Source organism: Linepithema humile, chromosome 1, assembly GCF_040581485.1.
Source record: "Linepithema humile isolate Giens D197 chromosome 1, Lhum_UNIL_v1.0, whole genome shotgun sequence".
NCBI lineage: Eukaryota > Metazoa > Arthropoda > Insecta > Hymenoptera > Formicidae > Linepithema > Linepithema humile.
The window spans coordinates 15,987,843-16,007,523 of record NC_090128.1 but is presented as its reverse complement, the minus strand read 5'-3'; the positions used below and the strand labels follow the sequence as shown (position 1 = coordinate 16,007,523).

The following is a 19,681-nucleotide window of genomic DNA, read 5'->3' as shown; positions in this document are numbered from 1 at the left end:
GAATAGTGAAATACATACCTCGCATAAAAATAAACCATTTTTTATTGGTAACTTTAGTTTAGTATTTTTTGCCCACACTTCTCGTCGTTGTGGATTCTTTGAAAAACGGTGCATTTTTGTGCCATGTCTTGAATGACTGCGACATCCTGGCGCTGCACAACTCGGCATTTCCTTCTGTAATTATTATAAATACATTTTATTATGCACATATGTATGCATTAACAAAACTGTCACTTTGAGATTAGATTTCTATTAGTAGTTTATATGCAGAAAAATGAATTCCGTGAAATATTTATCGCACGATATATATCAGTTTTTTTTAAATTAAAACGTACTTACCGTTGCTTATAAAAATAAATCGGTCAAATTGCAACTAGTCCGACACAAAGTTATCAACAAACTGAACTGTGATGACGTATTGAAACGGAAACATGGGAACAAAATGGCGTAACCAATCACAGAAGCAATCATGATTGGCACAACTCTACTTATAGGAACTCTAAAGTAACAGTAATTTTATGTTAACGAAAACTAGACATGCCCCCCGGCATTGAAAGTTATCTTTCAATTAACAGAACAACTGAGGTAAACAAAAATTCGAAGCTGAGTGGACTGTAACATAAATAAATCCTTGGCGAAATGCCCCTTACTGAATTAAACTTAAACTAAAGATCCGTCTTTTGACTCGATATAAACTATTGGTAATTTAGATAATATAATAAACTTAAATGATATAAAGAGCACGCATTTTGGATATAGTTTATATTTTATCAAACGAGAGTGGACAAAGCTTTGCGACAGTAATCTGTACGGTGCCCGTGGAGGTTTTCACCTTAGCTACTCGGACTTCCTCGTCCCGTCCTGGACAAGTGGATATTACGCGCCAGTCGCCATTTAAATGGCGGTAGATTTTCTTCTTTAATGAGCACCATCATGCCTTCCTTTATTTGTTGAGAAGATTTTCTCCATTTCGTCCGCTGCTGCAGCTCCGAGATGTATTCCTTACTCCATCTGTTCCAAAAGTGTTGCTGCAGATTTTGGATTAGCTGCCATCTGGATAACCTGGATTCTGCCACATGTGTTAAATCAGGGTCTGGTACTGAATTGAACGTTTTATCAATGAGAAAGTGAGCAGGAGTAAGAGGAACGAGGTCATTAGGATCTGTTGACATTGGAGTTAGCGGACGCAAATTTAGTATCGCTTCTATCTGTGTGAGCAATGTATATAGTTCTTCAAAGGTTAATGACGAATTGCTGGCAACCCGTTTTAAATGATGCTTTGTGGATTTTATTCCGGCCTCCCATAATCCGCCAAAATGCGGAGAATAGGCTGGAATGAAGTGCCAATTAATACCTATGTCGTTGATATTTTCGTTCAACTTTGCTTGTTCTCCTTTTAAAAATTGTGCTAATTCATCTAGCTCTCGTTTGGCACCAACAAAATTGGTTCCGTTATCGGAGTATATGTCAGCTGGTTTACCCCGCCTAGATACGAAGCGTCTGAGGGCTGCAATAAAGCCTTCTGTCGTCAAATCAGAGACCAGTTCCAAGTGAACTGCCTTTGTGGCGAAACAGATAAATAAACAGATATAACACTTGCTTGTTTTGCACCCTCTACCCTTTCTGTCTTTAATCAAGAAGGGACCACCATAATCGACTCCCGCCTTGTAGAATGGCTGATTTATTGTTACGCGAGATTTTGGCAATTCACCTATTAGTGTTTGCGCCTGCTGTGGCCTGTTTCTAAAGCATTTTATGCATTCGTGAACAACCCTTTTTGCGAGATTTCTACCATCGATTATCCAGAACCGTTCGCGAATTGATGCTAAAAGTGCTTGAGGCGGTGCATGAAGCAATCGTAAATGTTCGTCTATGAGAAGCAATTTAGTAAATCTGTGTTTTGCTAACAGAACCATGGGATGCTTTTTATCATTAGAAAATTCCGAATTCTTTAACCTTCCTCCTACACGCAAAATTCCCTCTTTGTCAACAAATGGACTGAGCGAACTCAAATTTTTTGCTAGTGCGAGTGCTCCCGATTTGTTTTGTAACTCATTAGGAAAGGATTCAAACTGAACTATTTTTATTAATGTTTTTAATGATTGTCTTAATTCTAGTGCTGAAAGCGCATCTACTCGGCGTTCGTTCTTATGCTTACAATTATGCAAAAATCGCTTACAATATGCTATTGTCCGAATGATGTGTTTTGCACTTGAGCTCTTTTCGAATATGGTTGCTTCTGTCATCCGCCCTACAACCGCACAGCACGCCCTTTTTATTTCTGGTATATTAATTTCCGTCGCGATAAACACAGGCCAATCACCTTCATCTTTCAATAAAAATGATGGACCATTCCACCAAAGTCTTGAGTGCATTATCTTATCTGGCGCCAAGCCGCGTGACAGAAGATCAGCTGGATTCTCCGTGCTTGGAACATGTCGCCATTCGTATGAATTCATTAGCTGCTGTATTTGTGCTGTACGGTTTGCTACAAATATTTGCAATGTATTTGGTTGTAATTGTATCCAATTTAAGACTATTGAAGAGTCACTCCAGCATATGATTCTGTTAAAAGTTATCTCCAGAGATTGGACAACCTTGGCAACCAAGCGCGCAAGAGTGAGAGCCGCACAGAGTTCTAGTCGTGGAATCGTTTGCTGCTTAAGGGGGGCTACTTTGCTCTTTGCACATAATAATGCTGTGTGAATATTTCCTCTTGAATCCTGAGATCGTATGTAGATGCATGCTCCATAGGCCTTTATTGATGCATCTGCGAAACCATGCAGTTGTGTTTCAGAGTAGCCCTTGCATATGACATTTCTGTCTATTTGAACTTGATTCAGACATTGACTCTGCTGCCGAAACGCTGACCATTTGTTGTGCAGATCCAATGGAAGAGATTCATCCCATGATAGTTTGTGCAACCACAGTTCTTGTAATAAGATCTTTGCTGGAATTATACACGGACTAAGAAGACCGAGTGGGTCAAATATTTGCGCAGTTTCAGCTAAAATCTGCCTTTTAGTGATTCTTGTTTGAGGTAATTCTCTAATTGTAAATGTTAATTTGTCCGGCACTACTTGCCAAGCTACGCCTAGTGTTTTAGTTTTTCCATTGTCATTGAAGTCTATACTGTTTAGATTCTTGTTTTCTTTTGGAATATCCTGAATTAACGTATGCTCATTAGATGCCCACTTTCGTAGTTGAAAACCGGCGGTCTCTAAAACCTGTGACACCTTTTGCCGCACATCTATAACTTGCTCGATTGTGTTCGTTCCTGTTAGCAAATCGTCAATATAGAAATCTCTGCGAATGACCTTGGATACTTCTGGCATTTGTTCCTTGATATGGTTAGCTAATTCTAACAAGCATCTTGTAGCTAAAAAAGGGGCAGATGCGGTGCCATACGTGAGCGTATTTAGTTCAAAGGTCTGTATTGGATCTGTGTCCTTAGATTGCCATAGAATTCGCTGCAGTGAGCGTTGCTCTGGATTTACTAGCACTTGCCTGTACATTTTGTGTACGTCTGCTGATATGACGAAAGGGTGAGTTCTAAATCTGACGAGCAAGGCAAATAGATCTTCTTGAATCGTCGGGCCTATCATCTGCAATCCATTTAGTGAAATTCCATTACTAGTTGCCGCTGAAGCGTCGAAAACTACTCGTAACCTTGTAGTCGAGCTGTCAGCCTTAATGACGCAATGATGCGGCATGTAATAGGTTGTTTGCTGTCCTAATTCTTCAGATATCTTACTCATATGCTCAAGCTCTTCATATTCCGATAGAAATGTTATGTATTGTTTTCTAAGCATAGGATTTGCGTTTAGCCTTTTTTCAAGAGTTATAAAACGCTTGTGAGCTATTGTTTTGGATTCACCAAGTTTGCTGGTGTGCTCCTTGAATGGAATAGTCACAACGAATCTGCCATCTTTGTTGCGATATGTATTTTTTGAGAAATAAATCTCACATTCTTTTTCTTCGTCGGATAGTACCCTGCTATCTTTGATTTCTTCGATTTCCCAAAATCTTGCTAGGCTCCTTTCAATGTCAACTGCCCTGCTCAGATTACATTTGATTGAGTGTGTAATGCCCTTCCAAGGGCCCGCAGCTACCCATCCTAATTTAGTTTTCTGCATAGTAAGTTGGTTTTGTCCGATTTTTAATTGTCCAACGCACAGAAGATCCCAAAAACAATCAGCTCCTAAAAGAATATCCACTCTGCTAGGAATATAGAATGACGGATCGGCGAGTCTGATGTTGTTCGGGATTTGAAGATCTTGAATCTTGATGTGTTGAGCTGGCAGATGACCTGTGATCTCTGGAATTACTAGGCATTGAATATTAAACTGAAAGTCGTTGTATTGAGATAGTATTTTGACATTGCACTTATGTTGGATCGCAGACGACATGCCATTGATGGCTTCAATTGTCATATTGATCTTTGACGTGGATAATCGTAACTGATTACAAAGATTAGTAGTGATGAGATTGGGATTGAGAACCTGGATCCAATATAGCGCGAGCCTTATGCTTTCGCCCATGATTGTCATTTATTAATACTACTGCAGTTGCTAATACAACATTATTTGATTTATACTGGTTAGTTGAATGCAAAACTGATGAATTTTGAGTCTCTTGACCAGAATGCTCCTGGGCTGACGACATCCTTTCAAAATGTAGTAGAGTATTGTGCTTCCCTGAGCATTGTTTGCATGAACCTCCTTTGCAATCCTTTAAAAAGCCCAGGTTTCATACAGTTGAGACATAACTTCGCATTCTTTACTTGATTTACTCTTTTTTGGGGAGAAAGCTCAAGAAATTTTGCGCAAGTCGTTAATTTGTGAGTTTCATTACACATTATGCACCTTTGCCTTTGTATGAGTAGCAATTTTACCTTAGCTCTATCTGTGTGCTTTGACTTAGTGAGAGACTTGTCATTTAATTCTAAAGTTTCTAGTAAATCTGCACGTGAATTCAAAAATGACTTAAAGTCATCTAATGTGGGAATTTCACTTCCTGCGCGTTCCTTTTCCCACGCTCGAGCAGTGACACTATCTAATTTTGTTGATATTAGGTAAATTAATAAGGCATCCCAATGTTTTGTTGCTTGATCTAACGCGTTTAGAGCCCGTAAATGCTTACTGAGAGTATCAACTACTTCGCGAATCTGCGCAGCTGATTCTTCCTTTATTGAAACAATGTTAAAAATGGCCTTAATGTGATTATGTGCTAATAATCGTTTGTTATTAAATCGATTACATATTGTTTTCCATGCCACTGTGTAATTCACGGCTGTAAACTCTAAAGACTTAATAATTTGCAATGCATTGCCTTCTAACGCTGCCTTTAAATAATGAAACCGTTGTATGGGAGTAATCGTCTCATTTTTGTGTATTAGTGATTCAAACGTGTCCCTAAAACTAAGCCATTCTGCTGCTTCGCCACTAAATTTAGGTAGTTCAATTGTTGGTAGCCTAATACCAGTAGTTTTGTATATAACACCTTGATTTGATTGCGCCGCAATACCCGGTAAATAGTTGACTGAATTATCATCATTTACTATTTGCGAATGTACGCCATGAGTTTCATTAATTGCAGCCTCAAATCGCGTTGTATCCGAATTTACTTCTTTCATGCCGCGCATACGCAAGGACTCTGCTTGAGCTATTGTAAGAAAATACTCCTCATCCAGCCTCTCGCGATACTCTAATGCTTCTTGTTCATTATCCGTCAAAGCTTCTATCTCGACTTGTATTTGCTCAAATTTTTCATAGGCTTCCCGTATACGAAAAACACGCTCACGAATTTCTAACCTCGTTAGTTCACTTAAGGGTGCACGCGAGTCCGGATATGCTGCCATCGTTTTTGTAAGATATGTTTTGAACGATGTTATCTTACTCTTTACAATACCTCGAGATCTAATTAATGCCTCCATAATTTTCTCAAAATATAACGGACAGGAAGTTGTGACAGAGTTAGGTTAGTGAATAAGAGGAATTGCTCACTTTCTTACTTGGTTAAGAGTTGTCTCGTCCTGCCGTGTGCGTATAGATGGCGAAGTCGTCCAGCTTCAAACTGTGATTGGTGCCCCTTCGTCTCATGCGATGCGGCCTTGCTATTACGATCCTCTTCTATGATTGACAGCTTGTCTATATCTCCGATCCAAGATGGCGCGTCTTCGTTCGCCGATGTCCTTGTCACACCACCGTGACCTCGATGTGCGCAACGTCGGCAAATTAATGTTGCTGTACCTTCTTTAATCTGCCGATCAGTCGCGTCGATACTCACGACTTGATGTTCTCAACTTGAATACTTGTCTGCCGAGCCAACGATCTCTATCGATGCGATTGCTCGGGCACACGTGCCTATGGTCTCCTCGTTTTGCCGACTGCGTATTGAGTAACCGCTTGCACTGAACGACTCTTTTAGAGGTCCCGATTGTTCCTCTCTTCCTTTACCGAATTCCGAATGATCCGGCTCGAAGAACCATGTTCATGAAACTTTCAAATTATTGATGTGTTTCACTATGCTGGGTTTCACTTTTTTGTCTTAGCGTACACGTCTCTTCTCTTCAGTGTCGCCATATCTTCCTCGCTCGCGCCCTCCTTGCCTTAAGCGGCGATCCCCAAAATATATATATATGAGGGCGCTTCTAACTAAAGTAACAGTAATTTTATGCTAACGAAAACTAGACACAATGCTTTTTATGGATGCACAAAATGTAAACAAAAAGGAATTAGAATAGAAAATAGAACGAGTTTTCCTTTAGTAAATTGTGATCTGAGAAATGATGAAGAATTTCTTCAGCAGTCTCACACTTAGTATCATAAAGATACTACTATTTTGGGTGAAATTCCAGGGCTTGGTCTTGTATCTTGTTTCGTACTAGATTACATGCATCTTGTCTGTTTAGGGATAATGAAGAAATTGCTTCTTTTTCTCTTATTTGATCATCGTAAAGTCAAAATTAGCTCCAAATTAATAAATGAAATATCTCAACATTTAGTAAGTTTAAAGAAAAATATTCCAGTTGAATTCACTAGAAAACCTCGATCTTTAGAATTTGTTCGTAGATATAAGGCAACTGAATTCAGATTAATTCTTCTTTACTTAGGACCTATTATATTCCGTCGCCTGAACAAAGACATCTATAATAATTTTTTATCATTGCATGTAGCGATTCGCATATTAGCTAGCCCGAATCTATGTTTGAATTTTAATAATTATGCTCATCAACTTCTTTTACACTTTGTAGAAAGTTTCAAGTTATTGTATGGTGAAGCATACGTTAGTCATAATATCCACGGGTTAACTCATTTAGCACAGGATGTTTTAAAATTTGGTCATTTGGATAATTTTAGTGCTTTTAAATTCGAAAATTTCATGCAAATTTTTAAACATTTTATTAGGAAGGGTGAAAAATCTTTACAACAGATAGCACGACGATATTCTGAATATAATATCCATAAAAAAAGAGACTCAGGTTTCAAAAATTAGCTTTAAAGGTAATCACACAGATGGGCCTTTAGTCAATAATTGCTGTTCTCCTCAATTTAAATCTCTTTCCTTACCTTGTGGTATATCATTTAACGTATCAAAAGAAGCTGATTCCATTTGTGGTCTTACAGATGGTACCATTATTTTATGTGAAAATTTTGCATTTAGTAAAATTAATGATAATGATGTAATGATAATAGGTAAAAGATTTTTATATAGAAAAGATTTCTTGCCCTCATCATTTTCATCATCTGGACTTGGTTGCTTTCATGTCTATGGATTGTCATCATTAAAATGCTGGTCTGTGAATGAAATTAAACAGAAATATGTAGCATTGCCTTTCAAAAATGGTTATGCCACTTTCCCTTTATTACATCATTAACATGTTAAAATAGAATAAGTCGAAATAGAAGAACATACAATTTTCGATTTATTACAAAAAATCAGTTTTCTAATTTGATTAAATTTTATCGTTTATTTAAAGACAATGGCGTTCAGTATAGTTGAGTTTGAAGACGGATATTTTAATTTAGTCTGTACAAAATGGTTGCAAGAAAACAAAGAAAAAGACACTTTAACATGTTTTTGGCCAAATGTGAAAACTGAAAAGTATTTCAAAATAGTTAAGAATCTTATTGATCCAGAAGAAAAAAAATGGGATAAAGTCAAAGTTATTAAAATTTTAGGTTGTTATGGTAAGAGAAATTATTAAATTTGTTTATTAAAATTATAAAAAGTTATTAATATTGGAAAAAAAACCTTCATACTATTTTTTTTTTTTAATTTTAATATTTGCTTTTTAGACTCATATGACAATGCTCGTATAAAACTAAAAGATGCTGAAATTCACACAGATATAAGCACTGATTCTAAATTAAGAGGGAAAGGAAAACGTCGAAGAAAAGCTATTCACAGATACGGTTTTGATACTGATGTAGAAGGTGATGTAGAAGATGATGTAGAGGATGATGTAAAGAATAATTCAAAGAGAAAAATCCTAAAACAAACAGTGCATGCAGAAAAAATTAACTTAATTGTTCCTAAACCTCCTAAGGAACTAATGCAATTTCAATATACTACTCCTCAAAAAGAAAAAGATGCTATAAAATCAGATTTTTGCTCAAAACAACAGTTAAAACAAACAGACGAACAAGTGGCTTCATCTGTTAGATATGAATCAGTAAAAAAAAAGAAAAATTGTGATCTTGCTTCAGAATGTAATGATTTTGAAATGAGAGAAAGAAGGGCTGCTTGTACTATCGCATCACCTTTTACATCTATGAAGAAAAATTCTGTTTTTATTTCAAGATCTCATAATTCACAAGAGGAAGAAAAAACAGCTGTTGGGTCACTTTCTGAATTACAGCAATTAGAAAAGTCTGATAGAAATGTTGCTTTGTTTCCTCCAAGTCCGTACAAATCATGGAAGGAACCCAAAAAAATTTCTTCTGCTGCTAAGTCACTTTTGTTTGAATCAAAATGTAGAGATAAAAATGATGTTACTTCAAGATTTTCATTTCATGACTTTAGAAAAAAAGAAAAAAAGCTGCCTCAATATTAACAACATTTCCTAAATCTAAATCATTGCATGAAGATGAAAATGTTTTTGTTTCAAGAGTTAACAAGTCAAGAAAAAAAGATAAAGTCATTTCTTCTACAACAATAAGCCCACTTCGTGAATTAATAGATGAAAATACTTCTACACAATATCATAAATCACTTCAATCAATCACTAAGTCAACTTTAGAAAAAGAACTATCCTCTAATGAAGTATTAGAATCTATAAGGAATATGTACGAAGTTAATACAGCAAATATAGAACATAATACTGATAGAAACTTCAGTAAGTAATATCAATTTATATTTAAATTTTCAATATATTATCCAAATAGTTTTGTTTTGATGTGTGAGAGAAATCATTAAATTATAATTATTTCTAATTTATTACATTTCTTGAATTTTTTAGTAGATTTAGACATAGCTGTTAATAATGATGCATTGTCACTTGAGCCCACTTCTTCCGTAAATATATTTACAAAAGGTTAGTTAATATAATTTTTTATAATTGCTTAATTTTGAAAAAAATTATAATTTTTTTATTTTAACAGGCCGATAGGGTTTACAACTGCAAAAACTCTTGCAGAACGATGAATGTGAGTGATATAGAAAAGTTGGATTTTTATTATTTTTTATTAATATAATATGTTCTCATGTAACTTTCAAATTTCAGATTTTAAGAAATTTGTTATATCGGAACTGCTTGAAAATGCATCACATCGAAAACAACTTTAATATTCTTCAATGAAAAAGCATAATCAATTATATTTTGACAATCTTCCATATATTAATAATGTGGAATCTTTAATGCAATTTAATAATAAGTTGAAAACTGACGAAGTTTACAGGAGTAAAGTGGTAAGTTCAAAAGCCTCAGCTATATTATTTATTGTTTAAAAAGATGAAAAATACAGACTATGTTTATACGTCATCCTTAATCGGGTTTAAACATCCACAGTTCTACAATTGGCACAGTCGTAGCTATTCCTTCGAAAAATGAAATGACTGTGTTCGAACCTTAGAATTATGAATATATTATTATAAGGATGATGTATAAACGTAGTAATGGACTTGATACGTTCTTTTCCTGAACTTTTCGTTTGATTAATATTTTTTAAATATTTTTCAGATCTTGATGATGGCCAAAGTAGGAGGAAAACATTATAAAAAAATTTTAATGGCAATTTTGAAAAGAATTATCCATTGCACTCTTGCAAAAGAATATAGTTGGAATGGAGGAAAAGGCAAAATGCAATTCCGTGTTCTTAAAGGATTAGTGAATGCTGTAATTTGTAAGTTTTTTTCAACTAATTTAGATATTGTTGTGTCCGCGGGTAATAGGTTTTGGACGACTCAGGAGCGTAATAAGATTTTTATTTTTATTTTATTAAAATTCTGAAAATAGTTGAAATATAAACACAAATTTCAGTTAATTTGAAACAAGTGTACAATAAGTTGAATATTCTGTTTTTGATAACATCTGCATTGAAAGTATTTTCTCGATTCATCGCTAAACTTCAATCAGCCTTCAATTGATATTCATAATACATATTTTTTTGCGATAATACTAATTTTGTTTTTTCTCTACAAGCATGTATTTTGTAAATTGATCTACTTTTTTAATCCTCCTTTTTAATCTTTTATTTCATCAAAGATATTAATTACTTTACATTTTTATATAAAGAAATATTTCTTTGTAAAACAAAAATTTCTAAAACACTGATTATCTTAATTTTTTAAATTATTTGTAGGTGCAACTAGGCATACTAAACATAAGGGTATAGCATTGGCAGCTGATGCAACTGAGGAAGATATTATTGGAAGCATCAAGGAATTTCTTCGTCAATCAATTGGTCGAGCTAAAACGTAAATATTAACTTATATCAATTTTTTCTATGTTTATTTTTACTTTTATTAATTTTTATTAATTTTTTGACAGATGGGAATCAAAGCATAAAAATGAAAGAGATGAAAATCTTCACAGCCATATATCTGAAACCGAAGAAGCTTTCTCTGCCATAAGTGAAAGTGAAGAAGATGAACAAAATGAAACTAATACTTCCATTGATTCTGAAAATAATAATGACGTTTACGACGAAAGCAATAAAATTTCTTATCTTGAAAACTCGGATGATAAATCTTCTAACTTTTCAACATTAGAAGTTAACAATAACTTTTAAAAAACTATATAAGTATATATTGCTCTATATTTTATAAATAATTTCTTTTCTACACAATACTGCAATACTGCAACCGGTTTAAACACATTACAGTGATATTTTTTTTAACATTATTATTTGAGACAAAATATTTAGATGGTTATTTTTTTGTTTTATTTTTTACCATCGCAAAAAAAACAATGTTTAAAATAAAAACTTTTCGCGCTTTTTGTTTTATTAAACGATAAATATAAAAGATAAATATATTATATATAATAAGATATTATTGTAAAAAGTATTACCATTAATTAAACAGATTTGCTAATATATAAATGTTAAAATAATTATTTACATATAATTTTCTTTTCTTATATGTATATATATATACAGGGTGATTCAAAATAACCTGATGTCCTTGCAATGCCATATTCTTGAACGAATTCTGAGACAATTTTTCCTTTTACAAAATTTTGTCCAAAGTTTAGTTTTCGAGTTATAATTGAAAATAGATAGCAACTTACGAGTTCGGTACAACGGGCAGGCAGGGACGCGCAACGTATAATGAGACTGTCAAGTATTTACTATCGTCTCATGACACATTACACGTCCCTGTCTGTCCGTTGTATCGGACTCATAAGTAGCAAACTATTTTCAATTATAACTCGAAAACTAAACTTCGGACAAAATTTTGTAAAAGGAAAAATCGTCTTAGAATTCGCTCAAGAATATGGCAATGCAAGGACATCAGGTTATTTTAAATCACCCTGTATATAAGATTATTATATATAAAACGTACAAAAATTTTGTTTCTTTATATATACAGGGTGAGGCAAAAGTATGGAAACCCCCGAATAAGTTTTGAGGAAGGCATTTTACGAAAAAATGTTAAATACAAAAGTTTTAGGAAATTTCTCTGGCTTTTCAATGGTGACCTTGGATTTGACCTTGACCGTGACTTTGAAGGTTATTTGAAGGTCAGAGTAATTTTTTTAAATGGAAACTTCTATTTTTTATTTCAAAATCTAATAGCTGGTGTCAAGAGCTTTTCAAAACACTATAATGAAGTTATTTTTCATTAAGTACTTTTCGAGTTATGAGGCTTGTAAATTACAGTATTTTGACATAAAATACAAAATATCTTGTAAAACATTCAATTTTTGGGAATTTTACCTTAATACTTTTATGCATAAAATAATGAGACGAATCAATTGGTATAAAGAAAACACATTGGTTTTAAAAAAAAGTATGCAGTTGCATGTTGCAAACTACATAAAAAACACATAGTTGCTTTCAAGAAAAAATATGTAGTTTGCAACATGCAACTGCATACTTTTTTTTAAAACCAATGTGTTTTCTTTATACCAATTGATTCGTCTCATTATTTTATGCATAAAAGTATTAAGGTAAAATTCCCAAAAATTGAATGTTTTACAAGATATTTTGTATTTTATGTCAAAATACTGTAATTTACAAGCCTCATAACTCGAAAAGTACTTAATGAAAAATAACTTCATTATAGTGTTTTAAAAAGCTCTTGACACCAGCTATTAGATTTTGGAATAAAAAAATTACTCTGACCTTCAAATGACCTTCAAGGTCACGGTCAAGGTCAAATCCAAGGTCACCATTAAAAAGCCAGAGAAATTTCCTAAAACTTTTGTATTTAACATTTTTTCGTAAAATGCCTTCCTCAAAACTTATTCGGGGGTTTCCATACTTTTGCCTCACCCTGTATACAGGGTGTCCCATTATAAAACATCCACGCAAATTACTCCGAAGATAAGAGTGATAGCAAAAAATGACCTTAACAAACGTTGTAGGATTAAAAGGGGGCCAACTGAGGGTGACCTTGACTTTGACCTCGCAGTTGATTTTCAAGGTCATTTGAAAGTCAGAGTAATTTTTTAAAATAGAAACATATCCCGATTATGAAATAACATGGTCTATTGATTAAGTATGTACTGATTCTTCATATGTGAGAACAATGTACTAAAATTTTTATACACTTTAAGTATCTCGAACCAGAAATCGGTGTACAAAGTTAACTGTCTCACGTAGACTAATAAATTAATTTCTTTAAAAAAAATTAAAATTCCGCACTAACATTCCGCGACGGTTCTCAATGCTCTTCTATTATATTATGTGATAGCTATCATTTGAGCCTTCCCTTTATATGTGTTAGATTGTTAATTAAAAATGTATATCTTTGTTCATTTTACATTATGTCGTAATTTTTCGTAAATTGTACTCTAAAATTCAAGATTACAATTTGCACACTTTCTTGCGACGGTTCATAACTATAGTCTTCTCAAATTATAGATGAAAAGATTGTTTTTACTGTTTAGTTTGCATTCGTGTTTAATATGCGAGTATTTTTGCATCTATTATAGTTTACGTGTAAACGCCCAACCCTGGCTTTTAATATTCAAAATAAGTTATTGGTCATTACTGTATGAAATATCTATAAGAGTTTATCATCTTTTTAAATATTAATAAAAATGCAACATTTTATTTACACACGCGCACGCACACACACACACACACACACACACACACAAAATTATAGAAGTAATTTATTAAAATAATTTAAATGTACATTTTCAAATTATACAGGTTATTGAAAATAACTGATCTTTTGCTAAATAAACTGTAAATGCAAAAATAAATGCTACAATACATGTATTTACAATACGTGTGTATTTATATTTCAAATCTGATTGATATACATAATCATGTTTTACAAGTATGCATTACCGACACTTTGTAGATATAGCACATATCGGAACCAAAAAGTCGTGGACATAGCACGGAAGAGACTCAAAAGATCGTGGACATTACCTACGGGATTCGTGGACATTGGCTACGTAGTTCAATGTGCACGTTTTGTGCACATAGAGGCGCTAGCTCCCAGAAACACGAAAAATGCGGGCATGTCCACTCTCAGTCTTCTCTCTGGTATAACTGCGATGTACGACTTGTATAAATGTGATATGTGATCGGTATAATTGAGTGATTAAACAAACTTACTGTGAAGTTCGATCACAATTATGCTTGTCTCGTCCGGATGGATAAATAATTGTAGTAGTGCTCTCCACTGCGCTATCCTCAACAGAATTTTAAAGCTAGGAAAAAAATTTGAATCGAGCGCCGCCTGCCTACACTCAGGTGCGGTAATCTGCACCTACCGCCTTCATTATTTTAAAGAGTACAAATCTGGCAATGGATTGTGGGTAGGAGGGAGTCTCCATCCGGACGAGACAAGCATAATTGTGATCGAACTTCACAGTAAGTTCGTTTAATCACTCAATTATGCAAATTCTCGTCCGAATGGATGAATAATTGTAGATGTTTAAAGATCAATTGATAAAAGAAAAAGAAAAAACAAAAATTTTTGCAAAATACTGCAAATTTAATCGTTTATTATTACTTAGCATTTGTCAATATTCCTTTTATTGTCAGGATACTCTACCATTGCTTATTAAAAAAGGGAGGATTGTATCGCCCTATAAACAAAAATATGCTTATAATAAAATAATGCTTATAAAATCCAAATAAAAATCAATTCAAACACGAATCACCGTGAGCAAAGTAAATCGAAAGATATAAGCTATTGCGAGGCTGGTGCCTATAATTAGGTACTGAGTAGCCAGAAAAGGCACTTATGAGTTAAGATCTATCCAGAATCTTGTCCTGGAAAGATGTATTGTTAATAATTGGACGGTTATAGAAATGAGCGAAGACCTCTGAGGACCTGCTCCAGTCCGCAGTGCGTCTGATTTCTTCCAAACTAATCCCTTTACTCGCTGCTAAGGATGTTGACACATGTCGGGTAAAATGTGGCGAAAAAATAGTTGTATCAATCTCCGCCAAGCGCAATTCCGCTTTAACCAAGCGGCCGAAGGTCTGAGATGAAGCTGCATTGTAGGGGGTCCGTCAGGAAATAAAAAGAAAATCGCAGTCTGTCTGTCGGAGATCGTCCGTGATTGCTAAATAAAACTTTACTAGAGAAAAAATGCAGAGCTCTGGTTTTTCTACAAAAAACTTAAAGAAAAGTAATGGTTGAGACCTACTTACCCCAGAGATTTTAAGACGCGCAGAAATTTTTATAATTAAAGATTCCGAGAAGGAGATATTTGATAGTTGAATAGCAGCCAAAGTCTGCATTCTTTGTGCAGTAGTGAGGGCAAGTAAAGTAAGCTTTATTGATACGACCTTCAGCGAGAGGCCTTCGTGAGGATATAGTGACGCTAAATGTGCGATCACAGGTGACGGGTCCCAAATGTAGTCATAACGGGGACGTTGTGGTTTTAAAACAAGATTCCCTTAAAAAATCTCTTGACTAGTGGATGAGAGCCTATTTCGTCCTGAAAGATGAGAGACATCGCTGAGTGATACGTATTTAAGGTAGCATAAGAGCCCACCTTAGGGAGAGTCAAGGACATAAATTCTAAAAAGGATAACACTGATGGCGCAAAGCAATCGATATCCTTTTCCTTACAGAAAAGCCACCATAATCTTTGAGTATTGAGCTAGCGTAGCTTTGGAAATCGATGTAAGTGAAACAGTCAAGGCTGGTGGTGGTATCCCTCTGAGTAGAAACGCCTGCCGGATAACTTCGCGGCCATCAGGGAAATTCTGAACCAGGCCGGGTGAGTGTCTCTGAAAGGAGATGTCAGCATGTTAATATCCGGATTAAAATGAATCGTTTGTCCTACAGACAATTGATGAAAAAGAGGAAACCACGGCTGAGCCGGTCACCTAGGTACCACCACAATTCCTTCCACTTTATCAGTGATAATTTTTCGCAGTACTTTTAGAATAATAGGAAAGGGGGGAAATGCATAGAAGTGAAAACTACTCCAGCAGAGGGAAAATGCGTCGACTGCGAGTGCGAGAGAGTCTGGGTGCTAAGAGACAAAACGGGAACACTTTGTGTTGATTGAAGTAGCGAACAAGTCAATGTCGAAGGGACCAAAATGGGAATTGATTCTGTCGAAATATTTCTGTGACAGAGACCACTCTGTCTCCTCTGAGACGACGCGTGATTCTGCGTCCGCTTCGAAATTTTGAGCCGAAGGGATGTATGAGGCATAAATAAATAAATTTCGTTCTGCGTACCAAGACCAGAATTTTTCGCGGGCCAAATTCGATAGGAGGGGGAATTTAATTGAACCCATGCGATTAATGTAAGAAATCACTGTGGAGTCATCTATTCTTAGCAAGATGTTTGTGCTTTCCAAATGCGAGGCAAAACATCTAAGCGCATAAAAAACTGCTAATAGCTCTAAATAATTGATGTGAAGTTTTATCCTTTGATGACCAAAAACCGTGTGTACGTATCCCGTTACACACAGCTCCCCATCCTGTGAGCAAAGCGTCCGAGAAAATCTCGAGAGCAAAAAGGCCTGTTCGAATATGGTTACGCTGTGAGTTGTTAGAGAAGATACTTTTCCACCATAGAAGGTCCTCTCTAAGGGTGGTTGAGAGGGACATTTGAGCCTCGAAGTCATTGCCCGCAGAAATAAGCGCGAGAAATTTCTCTCTCTCTAGAGTCTTGGGCCCGTATTCTGAGCTCACATTTATGAATACATTTATCCGACCAACCTTAAAAACGCGGACCAACTTTAGAGAAATGCCTCTAAAGTTAGCGTATCTCACCGCACATTTAGAGCGCCTCTAACTTAGAGGCGCATTTACGAACATCGCGTGTTACTAGACGCTCGTGGCACTAGCGCGCTTGCGCGTAAGTGATGGTCACGCGGCCGAGTACAAACTTCGCGTTGTAAGTGAAATGTGCAATCTTCAGTTTGATTTATCTTTTGACGCTGTCAGATTGAAAGATAAAAGTAAGTATGCAAAATTATAATATTTGCATTAAAAACTGCATTATAAGAATAAAGGTTAATTATGACTTGTTATACTTTGTATTAGATGGCTGATAAACTGAAAAGGAGAGAAAACTTTTCGCAGGAAGAAAAGGATACTATTGTAGAATTTATAAGACATAATTCTGCAATAATGGAAGACAAGAGTGCAAGCGCAAAACTGCAAGTACTCAAGAAACAGAAATGGAAGGAATTAGCAGAACAGATGAAAGCTACGGGATCTCAAAGAAAGTGGGAAGAATTGCGGGCAGCTTATCAACGCTGGAAGGTGACAGCGAAGAAAAATATAACAGCATATAAGAAACATTTGAAGAGCACTGGTGGTGCCGTCTATTTCTATGCCCTCGGAGACAGATTTCAATGTTGTTAAAATCTGTCCCGAGAATTTTGAAATAGACGAAAACATCCACGACAGTGATGGTCAAGTAAGTTTTGTAATATTAGTAATTTGTAATATTAATATAATATTTGCAATATTTTGTAATATTAATGAAATATTTAGATTTAGATACATTTTACTTTAAAATAATTTTTATAGCATATTCTGAAAATTTTGACAAATCAAATTTCTAATAAATGTATATTTATTTATTTATTTGTTACAGAGACGTAGGGTTCAAGAAGAAAGCATCTATTTAGAATGCGAAGACGACTAATTATTGTTGGACCCTACCACTGGGTAAGATTTATTTAAAATATATTTTTTTTAATCAATATAATCAATAATTATCAATATTAGTGTTAATTATTAAGAAAATAAATATTATTTGTTTTAGAATGTTCATGCTTCTGGAGAAAGAAGACCTCAGCAAAGAGCAAGACGAACACAACATCAGCACAACAGCACAACCAAGTTCCTCTTCTTTGGTCAGGTTACATAGTGATTCAAAAAAATTAAATGAGCCTGCACCAAAGAAGAGGAAGAAAGAAATGAGTGCTTATGAAGAGGCTTTGCTCGAATTCCAGAAGGAAAAACACCTGAAGACCATGGAGTTAATGCAAATTGAACATGAAGCAAAGATAAAAGCAATTTTGGCAGAACAAAAACAGAAATAAGAATTGCATGAATTACAAATGAAGGAATTAGCATTACGCATTAGAAAATATGAGTAGTATGATCTGATGAGTAATTTTAATTTTTCCATTTGTAATTTATGCAATAAAAATAAAAATAATAGAATAATTATTTTAGACCTCAAAATTTATTATATGTAAATATTCTAAATCTAATGCTTCATGATCAATTTGTTAATTCCCTCTTCAAAGATATTTTTCGTTGTCACTTTTTTCCCGGAAACTTTCATTTGTTTCGTTAATTTTCTATTTCTGTTTCTAATTGCCTTTCATTATTGTATAACTGATTTGTATTATGTATCCTTTTGTTCTTGCGATAAGTTAAATATTTATTATGTTAGTATTTTTTATAATTATAATTAAAATTTTGTTATTATAAATATTTTATAAATAATAATTAAAAAATTTATATGTATATATAAATTGTTTATACAGGGTGTTTTATAATGTCCGTGCCAACGCTCGTGTACGGATAGAGTGCGGTAAACTGAATCACAACCAAAACAAAACAGTATTGTTTTACATTTAAAAAAAATTGCCGTATATATTAAACCTATCAAAAAACCAGTCGTATATATTACCCTTTCAAAAAAAGCTGTCGTACATATTAAAACCTTTCAACAAGTAATGCTGTTGTGTATATTAAAACTATAAAAAAATATGATATCAGGAAATGACGCAAGTGGGATTAAAGAACTATGAAAAAAGTTGTACACTATTTCTATAAAACTCTTCTATAAAACTTTTGTACATAAAGCTGTCGTATATATTAAAAAAAAAATCTAAAAAAATGCTGTCGTACATATATTATTATATTGCATACTATATTTCACCATATTTTACATATACTATACTATATATATTATATATATTATTACATATACTATACGATATATATTATTTATAATATTACATATACTATATATATTATAACAAATTAAACTCATAATTAAAAAAAATAAAAAAAATATTAAAAAAATAAAAATATTTTAGCAAAAAAAATTTTTAAATATTAAAAAAATTTAATTAAAATAAAAAAATATTTATTAAAAAACGCAAAAAAACTTGGCGTTGCTACACCTCAAAATATTATAAAGCAAAAAAATTCGTAATAATATAACAATTGACGATTAATTGACATAATGTAATAAGTTGACATCATGTAAGTTAACATGTAGTTTACTGTAGCAACGCCAAGTTTTTTTGCGTTTTTTAATAAATATTTTTTTATTTTAATTAAATTTTTTTAATATTTAAAAATTTTTTTTGCTAAAATATTTTTATTTTTTTAATATTTTTTTTATTTTTTTTAATTATGAGTTTAATTTGTTATAATATATATAGTATATGTAATATTATAAATAATATATATCGTATAGTATATGTAATAATATATATAATATATATACTAGGTGTTGGAATTAATTCGTAGCGTTTTACAAAAGATGGCATTAGCCAACTATTTATAGTCACACATACAAAAGTAAATATTCCCTAGGAAGCTACTGG

At 33.7% G+C, this 19,681-nt stretch overlaps 4 protein-coding genes across 6 annotated transcripts; 2 read left to right on the top strand and 2 right to left on the bottom strand.

Annotated features, from left to right (window-relative positions):
- Window positions 1-5: 5 nt before the first annotated feature.
- Window positions 6-4,541, bottom strand: LOC137001901 (uncharacterized). Its single transcript, XM_067361098.1, has 2 exons — window positions 340-4,541; window positions 6-174 (listed from the first exon to the last, which is right to left on the bottom strand). The coding sequence occupies exon 1, from the start codon at window positions 4,539-4,541 to the stop codon at window positions 834-836; it is 3,708 nt and encodes a 1,235-aa protein (XP_067217199.1). The 3' UTR covers window positions 6-174; window positions 340-833.
- LOC105669709 (uncharacterized) lies at window positions 4,312-11,601 on the top strand. 3 transcript variants are annotated; one of them, XR_010888176.1, is made up of 8 exons: window positions 4,312-8,192; window positions 8,301-9,340; window positions 9,464-9,538; window positions 9,606-9,650; window positions 9,728-9,912; window positions 10,184-10,346; window positions 10,806-10,920; window positions 10,994-11,601. XR_010888176.1 is itself a non-coding variant. In XM_067348176.1 (2 exons), exons 1-2 carry the CDS (start codon window positions 7,985-7,987, stop codon window positions 9,056-9,058), a joined length of 966 nt encoding a protein of 321 aa, XP_067204277.1. In that variant the 5' UTR covers window positions 4,312-7,984; the 3' UTR covers window positions 9,059-9,448. The 3 variants fall into 3 exon arrangements, 1 of the variants encoding a protein (XP_067204277.1); XR_010888175.1 differs by having other exon boundaries at window positions 9,464-9,650; XM_067348176.1 differs by lacking the exons at window positions 9,464-9,538; window positions 9,606-9,650; window positions 9,728-9,912; ... (1 more) ...; window positions 10,806-10,920; window positions 10,994-11,601 and having other exon boundaries at window positions 8,301-9,448.
- Window positions 4,670-5,860, bottom strand: LOC137001896 (uncharacterized). Its single transcript, XM_067361092.1, has one exon. It carries the CDS (start codon window positions 5,858-5,860, stop codon window positions 4,670-4,672), a length of 1,191 nt encoding a protein of 396 aa, XP_067217193.1.
- Window positions 10,304-18,154, top strand: LOC137001887 (repetitive organellar protein-like). The gene is made up of 6 exons (XM_067361086.1): window positions 10,304-10,346; window positions 10,806-10,920; window positions 10,994-11,141; window positions 17,145-17,366; window positions 17,495-17,523; window positions 17,875-18,154. Exons 1-6 carry the CDS (start codon window positions 10,304-10,306, stop codon window positions 18,152-18,154), a joined length of 837 nt encoding a protein of 278 aa, XP_067217187.1.
- Window positions 18,155-19,681: the final 1,527 nt, after the last annotated feature.